Source organism: Nycticebus coucang, chromosome 24 (genome assembly GCF_027406575.1).
Source record: "Nycticebus coucang isolate mNycCou1 chromosome 24, mNycCou1.pri, whole genome shotgun sequence".
Classification (NCBI taxonomy): domain Eukaryota; kingdom Metazoa; phylum Chordata; class Mammalia; order Primates; family Lorisidae; genus Nycticebus; species Nycticebus coucang.
Genome location: NC_069803.1, coordinates 11427402 through 11445574, shown reverse-complemented (window position 1 = coordinate 11445574; position 18173 = coordinate 11427402). Strand labels below are relative to the sequence as shown.

Below are 18173 nucleotides of genomic sequence, written 5' to 3'. Positions count from 1 at the left end.
CCCTCCGCTGCCCTGAGCTTGCAGTCTTTTTGAAAGACCCACCTGGGCGGCGCCTGTGGCTCAAGGAGTAAGGCGCCGGACCCATATGCTGGAGGTGGCGGGTTCAAACTCAGCCCCAGCCAAAAACCACAAAAAAAAAAAAAGAAAGACCCACCTTAAAAACCTTCCGATGTAGCCCACGTGTGGTGGCTCATGCTTATAATCCTAGTACTGTGGGAGGCCGAGGCGAGTGGATTGCAGGAGCTCAAGAGTTTGACACCAGCCTAAGGAAGAGCGAGACCCTGTCTCTACTAAAAATAGAAAAAGTAGCTGGGCGTCATGGTAGGAGCCTCTAGTCCTAGTTACTTGGGAGGCCGAAGCAAGAAGATTGATTGAGCCCAAGATTTTGAGCTATGAGCTATGATGATGCCGTGGAATTCTACCTAGGGTTACATAGTGAGGCTCTTTCTCCAAAAGAAAAAAATGCAAAACAAGATAAAACCTTCTGATATGGCATTTGAAGGAATTTGTTTGTCAAGTTAGTGAGTGATAGAAAGGAAAATTGCAAAGAAGAGGAATGCACATTATTACATTTCTTTATTCCTTTTCACAAATGAAGTTGATGTTTGTAGTATGTACATGGCTTCAGAGTGTTTGTTTTTCTCTTATAGAATGTCCAACATTCCAGCTTGCTTCCTTGGATCAGCACAGTCAAAAAACATTCTAAATGATGTTAAATCGTGAGTAATTAATGATTTGTTTTCATATTGTCAGGTGTCTGTGGTACATGAGAGAATTTTGTACACACAAAAAATTTTTATTTAATGCATGAATAAAGTGTTCCATGATTTAAAAATATGCTTTCTTTTTATAGTACATTTTCAGAACTGTTAATTTTTTAATCTTTCAGAGTTAAAGGAATTTATTAAATATTCTCAGTTTTCAGGCTATAAGGTTAGCATTATCACCTTGGAATTACAAAATTTTGGTTTTGGAAGGGAACTTGGAGAATATCTAGATTTGTCTCATTTTTACAGGTGAAAAAACTGAGGCCCAGGACAAGTAATTTGCCCGGCGTTACTCCATTAATTTGTGGCTGAGCAGGGATTGGATTCTAGGTCTCTAGCCCTACTGATTCTGTCATGATGTAATTGCTAAAAAGAATATCATCTCAGATACACAAAAAATATGTGTTCGTACATTAATATACAGTAGAACCTCCATAGCTGACCACCTCTGTGCATTGACCGCCTCCTTAAGTTGACCTAATTTTCATAGGCTGGACATGCACCACATATACGTATCAGTACAGTAGGCCTAGTTTTTTAAGTTGACCACTTCTATATAGTGACCAGTTTGTTACATTTCCATGGGTGGTCACTTCCTAGACATTCTACTGTATATGGACATAGACATGTATAGATGCACGTTCTAATTTCAGAACATTTTCATTACTCCCAAGAGAACTCTCATACTTATTAAACAGTCATTCCTTATTGTCCCCTTTCTTCCCCTTTTCAACCACTAATCTGCTTTCTGTCTCTGATTTGCCTATTCTGGATTTTTCTGTAAATGAATTTACAGAAATGGGGCTTCTGTGTGTCTGGCTTCTTCCACTTAGCATAATGTTATCAGTACTTCATTTCTTTTTATGACTGAGTAGTATTCCCTTGTATGGGCATGCCACATTCTGTTAATCCACTCATCAGTGATGGGCATTTGGGTTACTCCCACTTTTTAGCTATTAATGAATAATGGTGCCATGAACATTTGTGTATAAAATTTGTTATGAACATGTTATCTGTGCTCTTGTACATATGCCTAGAAGTGGAATTGCTAGGGCATATGGTAATACTTTGTTTAACTTTTTAAGGAACTGTCAAACTTCTTGCGAGTAGTTGTACTATCTTACATTCCCCCCAGTAGTGTATGAGAGGTCCATTTCTTCCACATCCCTTTTATCATTTAGTATGGCCAATATTTAATTTTATCCATTCTAATAGATAGATTCTCATTGCGTTTTTTCTTTTTTTTTTTTTTACTTTTTTGAGACAGTCTTTACTCTGTTGTCCTGGATAGAGTGCTGTGCTCACAGCAACCTCAGACTCTTAGTCTCAAGCGATCCTCGTGTCTCAGCTTCCCAGGTAGCTGGTATTACAGACGCTCACCACCATGCCTGGCTAATTTTTCTAATTTACTAGAGATGGGGGGTCTCACTCTGGCTCAGGCTGGTCTTGAACTGAGCTCCAGCAATCCATCCCCTCAGCCTCTCAGAATGCTAGGATTATAGGTGTGACCCACCAGGCCAGGCCTCATTGTGTTTTTAATTTGTTTTTCCACAGTGACTAATTATATTGAACATCTTTTCATATAGTTTTTGGCCATCTGTGTATTTCCTTTGAGGAAGTATTTATTCAAATCTTTTGCCCATTTTTTGTTTTTTATTTTCTTAAAAAAATTTTTTTTTTAACTTTTTTATTGTTCGGGATTCATTGAGGGTGCAAGAAACCAGGTTACACTGATTGCATTTGTTAGGTAAAGTCCCTCTTATAATTGTGTCTTGCCCCCAAAAGGTGTGGCGCACACCAAGACCTCACCCCCTGTTTTTTATTTTCCTATTGAGCTTTGATAGGACCTTTCTGTATTCTGAATATAAATCCTTTATTTGATATGTGCTTTGCAAACATTTTTTCCTAGTTTATGACTTTTCATTCTCTTCACAGTTCTTTTGAAGAGAAGCAGTTTTTCATTTTGATGAACTTCAGTTTCTCAATTTGTTCTTCTAATGGATTTTGCTTTTGGTATTTCAGCTAAGAAATCTGTGCCTCACAAAGATTTTCTTTTATGTCTTCTCCTAAAAGTTGTATAGTTTTAAGTTTTACACTTAGATTTATTATCCATTTTTAGTAGATTTTTGTATATGTGTTGCTTGTTTATGTATTTTTCACATATGAATGGTCCATTTCCACTGGGCAAAAAGACTATCCTTTTACATTGAATTTCTTTTGCACCTTTGTCAAAAGTAAGTTGACTACATGTATGTGGGTCTATTGCTGCACTCTCAATTTGCTCTTCTGTCTGCCTTGACTGTCTTGATTACTACAGCTTTATAATAAGCTTCAAATCGGACAGTGTAGTTCCGCCAGTTTCATTCTTTTCCTTCAAAGTTATTTTAGCTAGTCTAGGTTTTTTGTATTTCTATAAGTATTTCAACATCACTTTTTCAACTAAAATGCCTACTGGGATTTTGATTGGGTTTACCTTGAATCTAGATATCTAAAGAATTAGCTGTTTTGATAATCACTGTCAACTGTTTTTATACCAAGGAAAATGCACATTGAAGTTAAGTAACCTGCCTATGATCACTGGCCTTATAAGAAGTAGAACTGAGAGTCAAACCTGGACAGTTTGGTATCCAAGCTTATTACTTACACTGTTATCTGTGTCAATTAGAATAGTAATTTCATGACTTACCCATTTTGTTGGTGACTGATTCCTAGTGAAAGCACAATGCCTAGTGTACTATGGATGCTCAAGTATTTGTTGAGTGAATAGACTATTATAAAGTTTTTTCATGTTGAAAGTGATGTTTCATTTTATTTAACTTGATCTAGGTCTTTATTTGGTAGAATGGATAATAGACTCATAATATTTTCCCTTAGATATAGCCTTTCTTACAAACATTGACTTAATTAGGACTCTTTTCTGCCCAGAATAGAAATTTACTCAAAGTAGCTTAGGTGAATATTGAATTTTATATTAAGGATAAAGGAATGTCTCATGGATCCCGCTGAAAAGGTAGCCAGCCTTTAAGGAAGAAACTGGAAGAGGCTGGGTGTGGTGGCTCACGCCCCCTAATCCTAGCCCTATGGGAGGCCAAGGCTTGTGGATTGCTTGAGCTCAGGAGTTTCAGACTAGCCTGAGCAAGAGAGAGTCCCTAAAAACTAGCCGGGCATTGTGAGGGGTGCCTGTAGTCCCAGCTACTTGGGAGACTTAGGCAAGAGGATTGCTTGCGTTTGAGCTTACTGTGACGTATGATGCCACAGCACTCTTATGAAGGGCAACAAAAGTGAGACTGTCTCAAAAAAGAAAAAAATACAGTAGGGTTTTCCTTTGATGTATCGCCTCCATGTGTCTTCTTCATTTTCCTCTGAAGAGATAATCATCCTTTGCCTTTCAAGTCATAAAATAGAAGATGGCTGCTCTGTGCCTCCCTTTCTCTCCCCTTTTAAACATGTTGCAGGTCCTTCCGCTTGCAGAGGCCTACTGACTGTTTCTTGATCAGACCTCCAGATTTTAGAACAGAGATTAGTTGGCATGGCTTTGACACTCGGCTCAATGAGTTTTAGGCAAGAGATCAGAGTATGTAGAATAGATGTGAAGGCTGAGGGTTTAATGGTGAGGGAGTGGTGGGGGGTGTATAGTTAGAGTGTGGGATGTGCGTGGTATGAAAGGTTTATTATAGGCTTGATCATCTAATTCAAGCACATGAGGGGGACTAGGTTGTTAGAAATCAGAATCTGGCTTCTACTGTCACCTCAGTGCTAAATAACTTCCTGATAGGTACTGTTACTTTTTATTTGATGCATTGAAGAGAAATGAAAAAACTAATATATATGAATATTCATTTGGTTTTTCAAAAGTAGTATAATGTATTATTTAAGCATTTATCAAGTATTTTGATTTAAGTTGTAATGTATTTGAGATGACTGTTTTCTTTATAGTTCACATGTTTTTTTTTCCTGTTTTTCTTTCCTTTTGTTTATTTGTACAGTGGCGAGTATCGGATTGTATATATGACTCCAGAATTCTGTTCAAGTAACTTGGACCTACTTGAGCAACTTGAAGCTAATATTGGTAAGTGGCAAAGGAGGATCTTTGTAAATACTTAAATGAATTGAGGTTTTTTTTTGTTTTTTTAGTGTTAAAACTGTGACTGCAGACAGGATTAATTTCTGTTAACATTTATTTCAATTATCTCCTCCAGGAAATCTGTGACTCTCTAACTTGTGTTTCTCCTGCTTTACCCCATAGTCTCCTATAATTGCTTTTGCCATAGTAACTAGGCTTTGGTATTACATGTATAACTGCTGTTTACGTATCTATTTTCTTTTAGTAGACTGTAAACTTTTCAAGGGAAAAATGCCATTCTTATTTACATTTTCCTAGCGTGGTGCTTGGCGTGTATATTTAGGCACTTAAACTTATTGCTGAATGAGTGTTGAATCCAAGATTCTATGAAATTTACCTTTCTTCATATTTTGACTCATAATCAAAGGTACAGTGGTTTTCAAGAGGACAGTGGTTTTCTACCTTTGTTTATGAGAATCACCTTTCAAACTTTAGAATAATGTAGGTAACTACCCTCCAACCTTCTCTATTGTGATTTAACAGGCTGGGGTGGTACCTGGCATTGATAGTTTTCCACAGGTGATTCTGACATGTGGCCAGGATTTAAAACCACAGTACCCTTGACAAGTTGCCAACAGTGAGTGTGATTGATTACAAAGAACAAAACCAAAAACTTACGCATTTGCTGAGGTTTCAACAAAAGGAACCCATACAAACAAAAAAACCACTTGAGTCAGCTTTTTTCCTAGAAAGCATAATTCTTTTTTTTTTTGTAGAGACAGAGTCTCACTTTATGGCCCTCGGTAGAGTGCCGTGGCCTCACACAGCTCACAGCAACCTCCAACTCCTGGGCTTAAGCGATTCTCTTGCCTCAGCCTCCCGAGTAGCTGGGACTACAGGCGCCCGCCACAACGCCCAGCTATTTTTTGGTTGCAGTTCAGCCGGGGCCGGGTTTGAACCTGCCACCCTCGGTATATGGGGCCGGCGCCTTACCGATTTTTTTTTTTGGCCAGGGCTGGGTTTGAACCTGCCACCTCCAGCATATGGGCTGCCCAGCGAAAGCATAATTCTAGAATTAGTCAAAAGCTGATGTCACATTTTTTTTGTACTTAAAAAAATTTTATTTGGCTTGGCGCCTGTGGCTCAAGTGGCTAAGGTGCCAGCCACATTCACTTGAGCTGGCGGGTTGGAATCCAGCCTGGGCCCACCAAACAACAATGACGGCTACAATCAAAAATTAGCCAGGTGTTGTGGCGGGCACCTGTAGTCCTAGCTACTTGGGAGGCAGAGGCAGGAGAATTGCTTGAGCTCAGGAATTGGAGATTGCTGTGAGCTGTGATGCCACAGCGCTCTACCCAGGGGGACAGTTTGAGGCTCTGTCTCAAAAAAAAAAAAAAAAAAAAATATATATATATATATTTGTTGCTTTCTTCTTGGTGGTTAGGCCTACCTATCACAGAGCTGCAGTCATGGCTTCTGTTTCTAATGTCTATATTTGAGACCTTCAGTTGAATTAACCAAAGTTAGTTTTCTGAAATTGTGTAATTTATTTGTGTAGTTATACATTAAAATAATTCCAGATAGGTTAACTTTTCAAATTGCAGCATTTCCTTAGTGGTTACTTATATGTAACTTGAGTTAAGTATTTAATGATTTTTCTGACAATATAATGAAAATAAGCTTGTATCTTCTAGTATGAGTTAAATCCAACAAAAGTTTTAACATTTGATTAAATACATGCATTTGATTAAAAGCATTTTATTTAATACCCTTATAAGAGGTGCATTCATCAGCCACCAAACTCCCATAGTGGTGTCTTATATTTTTGCCTTTAATGGATGATAAATTTGATATATTTTTTACTAGGGCATGTTTCCCTTTGTAGTAAGTGCAACTACCCTGTATATAAATTTCATGGTTTTGTTAGAAAGGCTATGTGTATAGTAGTAGGGTATATTTTATTTCATTTTAGTATTTTCTTTGTTTTTGTGATGGTGTTAAATGAATAATCAGTATAATTAGTAACTAAATACTTTTGACAGCTAGTGACAACTTTCTATTTTTATTTTTGGATTAATTATGGATTAAGTAGATTAATTATGAGCACTGCAATCATTAGGGCAGAGTACTTTGCTGCCCTAATGGATGAAAATGAGTGGATGGATGAAAATGCTTGATTGACTTGATATTAAAAAGGGATAAATTAAATAAAAATTATTTTTGAAATATTTTCCTTTGGCTTTTGTTGGAGAAAATTGTAAATTGCTTATAAAAAGGAGTACACCGAGGATGTTCTTTGTACAGTACTCTGACATTTAATCAGATTTGTCATTTTTAGGTAAATGTTAAATTATTTAGTCTGGATTTTTAGCAGAAACAGCAAACATATTATATGGAGATTCCTTACCAGCCAAACTTGTAATTGTCTTTTAACTTTGGAAATAAGACTTGAAAGACAAATATGCCAAAATGAAATATATATAGGTACTCAGAAGATACTTGGACTTGCATATTTAAAGTGAATATTGGTAAAGCTTGTCTCGACTGATTTTAAGGGACAAAGTTTAGCCCCATTAAAAGCTATTTTGTCAACCCTGTAAGTAAGGCTTTTTTTTTTTTTTTAAGAGACAGAGACTCACTTTATCGCCCTGGGTAGAGTGCTGTGACGTCACAGCTCATAGCAACCTCCAACTCATGGGCTTAGGTGATACTCTTGTCTCAGCCTCCTGAGTAGCTGGGACTACAGGCGCCTGCTGCAATACTGGGCTATTTTTTGTTGTAGTTTGGCCAGGGCTGAGTTCAAACCTGCCACCCTCCATATATTGAGCTGGTGCCCTACCCACAGTGCCACAGGGGTCGCCCTGTAAGTAAGGCTTTAAAATAAAATTTTAAAAGAAAAGAGATTGTTATCTTTGTTTTAATCCATTTAATTTAAAATCAGAGCGATTTAGTTTCTAAAGCGAAAGTAAGTAGAGTGGTAATATTGAACTTTTCCTAGCCACTCAGTGGTGACCAGAGACGTTTGGTGCTAACAGCCGCCTTCACTCATATTTAGTAGGTTTGTTTTTCCTCCATGCTCTCTTAGGATGATTACAGTTTGTTACTCAATGAATTGGAATTGTTTATTTGAACATCTGTCTCCTCCTTCAGAATTGTAAACGCCACAAGGGTATATATTTTATTAATCTTTTTATTCCTGGAAAAGCATTTGGATCATAATAGACACTTAATAACCATAATATTAATAATCGTAGTATTTTCTTTCTTTTGAGCTCTTTTTTGTGCCAGGCCCTACCTTCGCATTATATGTGAATGACCTAATTTAATCTTCAGAATAACTAAAAATGCTAGGTGCTGTTTTTATCCACATTTTAGTTGTGAGGAAGCTGAGTGCATGGAAAGTGTAAGGTAATGCACATGCTAAATGGTCAAGCCAGGTTCTTCATCCAGGAATTCCTACTCCAGAGCACAGGTTTCTAATTACCCTGCTGCCGTTAGAATATTACTGATGCTCAGAGAAGTATGAAGTAATGATTATACGTATTGAGGGAAAACAGTTATTCTTGTATTCAGTATTAATTTGGTAATTGAGGGCAAAAAGCACTACTGACGCTACTTTTGAATAATGAGATTTACTTCTCCCCATACCATTTTACACTAGAAGATGTGGGTGTCATCCTGTCCTCTGTTACTGCAGTTTCAGAAAGACTCTGTGCTATCCGTGATCAGTCATAGATAGTGACGCATCTAATCTCAGTAAAATGTACTGACACTTTGTGTATGTTTTAATACCTAGTTCAGGAGATAAAATTGATGGTATTACCAAGGAGAAAGGGAACAGTTCTTTTTTCAAAGGCATTATTATTGCAGGTGGTTCATGAGTGATAGTTTTTGGGACAAAGTCATAATAAGCAATTTGTCTTGCTGAGGAATAATGATAAAAGTTGAAATCCAATAAATATATTGTTTGGATTAATATATACTTCCTCTTCATTTTAAATTTTTATGCCTTTTATTCACGTATCTCCCCTCTCCCTGTTTCTAATGATAATTTTTGGTATTATCTGATGCTACATATGCCTTTATTTTTATATGAACCAGATAATTTGATTTGGCTTATTTATTCTTTTGGTAATGTTTATGTATTGTAAGTGATGAAATTAATATTGATTTTAGCTCTATTTTTCCAGTCGTGTATTTTTCTTTTTTATAGGTATCACACTTATTGCTGTGGATGAGGCTCACTGTATTTCTGAGTGGGGACATGACTTTAGAAGTTCATTCAGGACACTGGGCTCCCTGAAGGCGAGCTTCCCATCGGTAAGCTTCACAAAGTCTCATGTCATGAAATGACATTCTTAACCTGAAGGGACCCTTCCAGATTGAGGAGTTGCCAAAAAGCTGAAGAAGACATTTCTATGACAGGGCAAATGGTGATGTAAGCAAGGAAAGACTTTTTAAAAAATTCTAAGGTTGGCATATAATTTATTGAGGAATACTATTAAGCTTGACAAACTTTTCCTGAAAGAAAAGGCTTTATATTCCAGGCTTTATAGGCACATACAGTCCCTTATCACGTATTTCTCCCTGATACGTTTTTTTAACAACCATTTAAAAATGTTAAGGTTACATTCTTTGCTTGTGGGCAGTCACAAAATGAGCTGTGGGCCATAGTATGCAGCCTGCTGCTTAAAAGCCCTGGGTAGACTCTGGTGCCTTTTCAGTGATTTTTTTTTATCTATATGTCCATTTGCTCTAGGATGCTCTGAAACCATGGTTACTCTTTTTGCATCATAATTAAAAACCTAAAAATTGAACCATTTTAAAGGGGGATTTATTAAAGTTTCTAGTATTATTTTAGAATTCCCCTTTCTTCCTTAATTGTGAAGAATAGCAAATTTTTACATGAATGTTCTGCATGAATGGGATACTTAACGTGAATGGCTTGAAAACTCACACTATTAGCACTTTTATTTTCTATTTTGAAAATTATAGGTTCATAGGAAGTTATAAAAAACATGCAGAGTTGTCTTGTGTACCTTTCACCCAGTTTCCCAAGGGAAACATCTTGCATGACTGTAGTACAATATCGAAACTAGACAAGACATGCGCCATTTGTGCAACATCCAGAGTTTACTCTCATTTCGCCAGTATTATAGGCATTCATTTGTATGTGTGTGTGTTGTTCTATAAAATTATATCTGTTATGTAACTTCCACTGTAATCAAGATACCAAACTGTACAAGACTCCCTGGAGGTATCGTTTTACAGCCACAGCCACTATCTTCCACCCCCAGTCCCCTGGCACCACTGACCTGGTCTCCATCTCTACAGTTTTATAATTTCAAGAATGTTATGTAAGTAGAATCATATAGTGTGTCACCTCTTGGTATTAATATTTTCACTCAGCATAGTTCCCTTGAGAGCTCTGTCCAAGTAGATGTGTACATTCATGTGTTGCTTAACAAGGGGCTACATTCTGAGCAGGGTGCTATTGGGTGACTGTGTCTTCGTGTGAAGATTGTAGAGTGTACTTACAAAACCTAGATGATATAGCCCAGGGGTGTTCAACCCACTGCTGGTGAAGACGCATGCTGATTTTATGAAGACCTTTTTTGCTCATCTGTGGTATCAGATACCAGGAAAAGAATGCATGGATCTTTTTTTAATGAGCTTTTGTTAGTGTTTGTGTATTTAACGTGTGACCCAACTACTCTTCCAATGTTTGGCAGAAGAAAAAAAGGTTGTTGAACATCCCACCTGTTGCTTCTAGGCTACAAATGTGTTTAGCATGTTTGTGTATTGAATATGGTAGACAGCTGTAACACAATGACAAGTATTTGTATATCCAAACACAGAAAAGGTACAGAAAACATATGGTATTTTTGTCAAAACTGCACGGGAGTTTCAGCATAGGTCCGGTTGCTTATTGTGCAGAGACCCGGTTATTGAGACAATGAAGGTGGCCCAGGAAGAAAGGAATATTTTAATACAACAGGAGGAAGTCTTGTCTGGTGGGGGCAGGGTGGTGAATCTTGTCAGGAAGCCTGGCCAGGGGCCTTCAGAACCTTAGCTCCTTTGTGTTGCAGAAAATTCACCATTTCTGGGAGATAACTCAGAGGTCAAGTAGTTCAGGGAGAGGATTATAAAAAGGTATATATATGTCATTGAAATCTGTTCATAGAGCCATTTACAGTATGAAAGATAAAGAAAGGTACACCTGTATAGGACACTTACCATCAGTGGACTTTGCAGCACTGGAAGTCGCTCTGGGTGAGTCAGTTAGTGTGAAGGCCTACTGTGAACTACTATAGATTTAACAAATACTCTACACTTAGGCTACCCCGAATTTATAAAAAATAATTTTCTTCAATAATAAATTAGCCATAGCTTATTATAATTGTTTTACTTTATAAAAAAAATTTTTTTTTTGAGACAAAGTCTCACTATGTCACCCTTGGTAGAGTGCTATGGCATCACAGCTCACAGAAACCTCAAACTCTGGGGCTCAAGTGATTCTCTTGCCTCAGCCTCCCAAGTACCTGGGACTACAGGCGCTTGCCACAATGTCCAGCTATTTTTTGGTTGCAGTTGTCATTGTTTAGTAGGCCCGGGCCAGGCTTGAACCCGTAGCCTTGGTGTATGTGGCTAGCACCCTACTCACTGAGCTACGGGTGCCGAGCCTACTTTATAAACTTTAAAAAAATTTTGACTCTTTTGTAATGACAGCTTAAAACACAAACATATTGTACAGCTGTATAAAAATACTTTCTTTATATCCTTATTCTGTAAGCCTTTTTAAAATATTTTTTACTTTTTGAACTTTTTATTAAAAACTGAGACAGAAACACGTTAGCTTTTAGGGGTCAGGATTACCAACATCATTGAATATCACTGTCTTTTTCCTCCACACCTTGTCTGACGAGGTCTCCAGGGGCAACAGTGTACATGGGGTTGTCACCTCCTACAATAGCAGTGCCTTCTTCTGAATGCCTCCTGAAGGACCTGCCTGACGCTGTTTTATAGTTAATGTTTTCTTTTTTTTTTTCTTTTTGAGACAAGGTCTCGTTGTGTTGCCCAGGCTAGAATACAATACCATCATCATGCTTTAGCCTCCCAAGTTGGAGCTATAGGTGTGCCGCCATACTTGGCTCATTTTTAAATTTTCTTGTAGGGACAAGGTCTCGCTCTTGCCTAGGCTGGACTTTAACTCCTGGCTTCACGTGGTCCTCCTGCCTTGGCCTCTCAGAGTGCTATGATTACAGGTGTCAGCCACCTTGCCTGGCTAACTTTAAAAGAAAAAAGTAGAAAGAATACATTGTAAAATAATGATAAAAAGGTATAGTGTAGTAAATACATACTCCTGTAACATAGTCATTTATTATCATTGTCAAGTATTATGTACTATATATAATTTTATGTCCCATACTTTTATATGACTGGCATCTTGAGGCACAGTAGGTTTGTGTACATCCCCACAGATGTGTGAGGTTAAAGGCATCATCAAGCAGTAGACATTGTTCACCTCTATTATAATCTTTTGGGACTACTGTCAGTTGTTGACTGAAATGTTAAGTGATGCATGACGGTATTTCAGGAGTTTTCCTGTTTTTATCGCTGTATAGGATTCCATGGTATGGAATACCGTTTAACCATTCAACAATTGGAGACGTTAGTTTTTGGCTCTTATGAATAAAGATGGTATGAAAATTTGTGTACCGTTGGAAGGTCTTTAGATGGGTACGTGTTGAACGAGCTGTAAATGTAATTTTCATTTCTCTGGGAGTGTAGTTGCTGGGTTCTGTGGTCAGTGGATGGTTAGTTTTAAGGAACTTTTAAAGTGTTTTCCAGAGTGGCTGTACTATTTTGTGATACATTCTCACTGGGAACATGCAGGTGTTCTAGTTTATTCTCATTCTTGCCACTGTTCGTTGTTGGCTGTGTTATTTTCAGCCATTTTGGTAGGTGTCAAGGGGTATCTCATGTTTATAAGGTACATTTCTCTAATGGCTAATGATGTGAACATCTTTTCATGTGCTAATTTGCCTCCTTGGTGAAATGCCTGATTTAACTGGAGTACTTTTTTTTTTTCAAGGCAGAGTCTCACTATGTTGCCCACAGTAGAGTGCGATGGTGTCACAGCTCACAGCAACCTCAAACTCTTGGGCTTAAGTGATTCTATTGCCTCAGTCTCCCAAGTAGCTAGGACGACAGGCACCTGCCACAATGCCTAGCTACTTTTTTTTGTTATTATTGTCATTGTTGTGTAGCAGGCCTGGGCTGAGTTCGAAGCCACCAGCCTTAGTGTATATGGCTGGCACCATAACCACTGTGTTACGGGCGTCGAGCCTAGAGTGCTTGTTTTTAAAACTCTTAAAACTAGACCAGAAAACCCTACGTGGTAGATAATGCGATCTTGGTCAGACGCGTGGTCTGTAAACATTTTCTTCCAGTTTGCAGTTTGTTTTTTCATCTTTTTCACAGGTCTTTCGCCAAGTAACTGTTATAAAATTCTGATGAAATTCAGTTTGTCAGGTTTTTTCTTTTATGAATTGTGCTCTTCAGTTGGCTCTAGAACCTGATTATTTTTCCTGTGTTTTTTTTTCCTAAAATTTTTATAGTTTTGTGTTTTACATTTGGTCTTTCATCCATTTTGAGTTAAATTTTGTATAAGGTGTTAGGTTTAGGTCAGGTTTCATTGGTTTCTCCATACATGTTCAATTACCCCAGACCATTCATTGAAAAGGCTATCCTTCTTCTATTAAATTGGTTTTGCCCCTTTGTAGAAAATAATTTGAGTATATTTGTGTGGGTCTGTTTGTGGTTTGTTGGCATGCTGTATTAATCTTGAATGAATGAACAATGTTGGCTTTTGTTTAAGTTTTCCTGTAGTAGCGAGGCAACATGTACTCAGAAAAAGTGTTGGAATTGTTTCTTACTCTTTTGGTACAATGTCTAGTTCAATTTCCTTGTTCATTTATCTTGCCTATAGATAGCAAATTGAGTGGATCTTAAATATATTTTCTTTTTGTTAGCCTTTCTCCTAAAGATTTGGTTGGATTAGATATTAAAATAAAACATACCAACAAAATATTTAAATGCACCGGTTAGCATGTTTATAGTGAAGGAAAATCAAACTATACTCTGAATTGAGCTCTGGCTATGGGATTGGTCTTTGTTTGATTTTTTAAAAATCTTGGTTCAAAGAAGTAGCGGTTAATATTTTCACGTTGCTTTTCCTTGAAACAGCTCGTCACTGGTCAGATGAATAGCACATGCCCCTGGCTTTCTTGTTTCCTTACTGTCTCTTTGTTCTCAGCCTCCTCTGTTTCTTTTCTCCCTGCCCTTGTAATGTTGGCATATCTGAAATTTGAGTCTTTGGACCTATTCTCTTTCCTTTGTACTTCCTTCCTTGGTCATTTCAACCAACATAGAGTTTTAAATACCAGCTATATACTGAGACTTTCCTAATTTTGTCTCCATCTTGGGCTGATACCAGCAGTGCACAAGTGATTCAGTTTTTCTGCTTCTCTGCCAGCATTTGGTATTTCCACTACTTTTTGTTTTAGTCATTTTATAGAATGTGTGTGTGTGTGTGTGTGTGTAGCCCCTCAACTTACATAGATTCTGCTCTATAATAATTGCCTACTCAACACTTCTCTACTTAGATGCCTAACAGATATCCTAGATTTCTGGATAATCTCTCCACTCCAGATCTGCTCCCATTTTGTTTAATAGCAATTCCATTGGCCAAAAGCTTGGAACTCTTCTCTTTCTCTTATGCTACATCACATATTTAAACAGCAAGGAAGTGTCATGAAATCTTCACACTATATTCAGAATCTAATCACTTATCTCTTGATTCCTGCCTTTCTCTGGTTCACACCACTGTCTCCTTTCACTTGCCTGTTACACCTCTTGCTCTCCTTCTTTCTCTCCTTTAGTCTATTTCAACACAGCATTGAGAGCAGTACTTCTGTGAGTAAGTCAGATCAGGTCATCTGTTCAAAACCCTCTATCAGTGTGCCATTTCACACTGAATAAAGGCAAAAGGCCCTGCAGTGTCTTACCAAGCCTTATATGATACGGTCTTCTGTTTTGTCTTTGACCTTGCCCTGCTCTTTCTTTGGGTTCTAGCCACACTGCCCTCCTTGATATTCTTCAGACATTCAAGACATGCTCCAGGGTCAGGGCTTTGCTGCTGTCCCTCTCCCTGAGGGCGTCTCACCAGGTCATTTATCTTGTGTCCTCCCTTTTTTCTCTCAGGTCTTTGCTTTCTCCGTTAGGCCTCCTGGGCTACCATATTGGAAACATCAAATTTATCTCCTCTTCCCAACATTCAACATTCCTCATATACTTTTGCTATTTTTTTTATAGCACTATCACCATTTAGTTATATTTTGTCCATCTTTGAATCCTCACTAGAATATTCTTTGTGAGAGGGATTTTTGATTGTTTGATTTATAGTACCTCATTCATAGTGGGTACTCAATGAATTATTGAGTGAATGAATGAATAAATTCTGATGAGAAAACTAAGAATCAATATTTTGCCACACAGGTAGTGAGTGGTGAAGTGGGGTAAGAAATAGTTATCTGTGCTAGTTTCTGAAGCAAATGATTTGAAAGAGGTATAAAACATAGTTTCTACTCTCAAATAGCTCATAGTCCAATAGAAGAATTTAGATTTACACCTATAAAAGTAGAAGAAAGAGTACCAAACAACATATGGTATATGGTGTGGTACAAATAATCTTTCCATATAAAAGCAGTCCAAGGGATTTCTATGGGGAAAGTTACTGGGTACAGTGCCCCTGGAAGACCGATTTCCATTAATTTAGTAAGCTTTTAGAAAGTAAGAAGATTGCTTTCTGTAATCCTTTCCTAGGCCTTTGATTCTAGAAGGATTTTGCTAAAGGAGTTTAAACTGTTTTATACTGTTCTTAAATACTTTTTGGATCGAATGAAATCCTCTATTATGTCTGGCTATGGAGTCATTTGATCATTTTCATTTCTTACTGTGATTAGTAAAGCATATTCCTTCTGTCAAGCCTCCATGGCAGGTGTTTGTCAAGCACTGACCGAGATCTTTTTTCCCTGGTATTTTCAAGCATCTTCTTTCTTAGCTAAGTGATGAGAAATGCCACCTGGTGGTTGTAGTGTTGCCATTATTCTCACTGTTTCTGGTGCTTTTTTTTTTCCTTCTAATTTCAACTACACTAGGACAAATGGTGTAAACCTGGAATGTTTCACAGTATGTTATTTTAGTAGTTTCAAAAATAGCAGAGATCACTGAGCCATTTAGAACAAAGATTTGGAGGGAATCAGACAGAGTCTTGAGAAAGAGCAGCCAGGTAGAAAGCTCCGCATTGTTCCTAAAAGTCTATAAAATTCTAATAAGAGGAATTGTGAAGTCCATGAGACATGTTGTTTCTTTCCATTACTTCCCTCCCCCACTCCCCATACCCGTCACAAAGATTATTCCATAGTAGACACTCAGTAACTATTTGGAATGAGTGAATGAATGAAAGAAGTGTGTGTGTGATGTTATGAAGTGCAGAGTGAGAATTGGCAACATGACCGAAGTTTAGATAAAGTGGAATAGTTACAGTTCTTTCAACTGTGGGTGCTTCACCATTGAAGTATGTGACTAAGATCTTCCAGTGTTTATAGTCATCAGATTAATTTATATTTGGTTGTTTGTTTTAATAAAACTGGGTACCTGTGACCTACCAACTTAGAAAATAATAACTTTTGTGAGTTAAGAACTTGATATAACTAGGTGGTGGTGTAATTTATCATTCAAACCAGTTTGCTTCTGAAAATTAAATGGTTTAGGCTATTAATAATTATGCTGTGACCTCAAGTATAAACTGGAAGCATCTCAGCTAACGAGGATGTGCAGTTCACCTTTTCATAATCTGCCTGCATGTTATTTTCAAGCTTTATAAATCTTATACATTTTAATGTCATAAATGCCACATACTTCTAAGAGAAAGGATTCTGTTCATTGCTTAAGTAAAAATTCGTTTAACTATAAACAACTAAAAAGAAAAAAACTGTCTTCTGTTCTGTTTTTGCTTCAACATCTATGTCTTCTGCTCCCTGCTTTTTGGAGAAAACATTGTGTTGTTTATAGTTAAAGTTAGTACTAAACACTGATTTTTTTGATCTGTAAATCTGTAAATTGATTTATAAATCATTTTTCTGTTGAAAATGTTTATAAATAGTATTTACCCACCACACAACTATTTAAAATGTGGATGTGTTTGTGGTGTTTCTTGTTTTTTCACCTGTGAAACAATAAGGTGCTTTCATTTTGCACTCTAACTTAAGAGTTATTTACTTTATTTGGTGATACCTAATACAGTTTTGAAAATACAAAAAAAATTGTTTCTTTAATTTTGATATATTCTGTTTTCTAATTGTAGAAGCAATATTCTGAACTATTGTAGAATGTTGAGGCAAAAGTGATTTTAAAGTGATTTTCATCACTAGCAGGTTATGGAATAACAAGTTGCTAGTAGCAAAATGGGAGGTTTTATGTTGGTGGGTCTAGCAGATCACTTAGCCCTCTAAATCTCAGATTTTGGGGAACAGATGAGTCCTTGCCGAAGTTAGCAGCAAAGCTGGGAGTAGTTCCTGTGTCGCTGGAGTTCTTGTGTAGAATTCTTTTCAATTGTTGCAATAACAATATCAGTAATACTTGAAACTTTCTGAATGCTTACTACATGCCAAACGTTACATTGTGCAGTTTACATGTTTTATCCTCAGAACAGCTTTATGAGATTGGTGCTGTTATTGTAGCCATTTTATGGATGAGTAAACTAAAGTTTAGAGAGTTAAATACAGAGCCCGAAGTCTCACATCTACAAGGTAGGATTTGAGCTCAAGCAGTCTGATTCCAAGGCAGATTTTTTTCACCACAGTGCTGTTCTTTGGCTTTATTTTCATGTTAACGTATTGAAGATATATCCTGTTTTCAGCTCATGTCTTTATTTTTATAAATGCATTGCCTATCCACTTATACATTATATTGCTTAAAACATACCTGTCTTTTCACATGTGCAGAAACCCTAAAAACTTCTGTTTTCATCTGCATATGCAGTGAAATCTTTTTTTAGTGTATTTATAAAGTGTTTGATTAAAACACTTAAATTGGTGAAAATACTTTTTTGTGAGGCTAACAATGTACATATCCTGTGAACTTCCAATTTTTAAACTTCCCTTATTTTTAGCTTACATTTATTAATACTTTTATATTAACATGTCTGTGTTAGAACTCGATTAGAAAAACTAACCTCTTTATAAACTGGCTCTAAGATGTCAGGCAAGTGCTCTAAA

General features: G+C 37.1%; 1 protein-coding gene across 5 annotated transcripts in view; it reads left to right on the top strand.

The window, feature by feature from the left end:
• WRN (WRN RecQ like helicase) overlaps positions 1 to 18173 on the top strand; it is a 148550-nt gene that overhangs the window by 64854 nt on the left and 65523 nt on the right. For all 5 annotated transcript variants that reach the window (XR_008377355.1, XM_053578458.1, XM_053578459.1 and 2 more), the window contains 3 exons: positions 651 to 719; positions 4754 to 4836; positions 9044 to 9150. Coding sequence is in view for 4 of the 5 variants with exons in the window: in XM_053578458.1 (XP_053434433.1) it covers positions 651 to 719; positions 4754 to 4836; positions 9044 to 9150 (259 nt within the window). In the remaining variant the exon portion in view is untranslated. The remainder of the gene's footprint in view (positions 1 to 650; positions 720 to 4753; positions 4837 to 9043; positions 9151 to 18173) is intronic.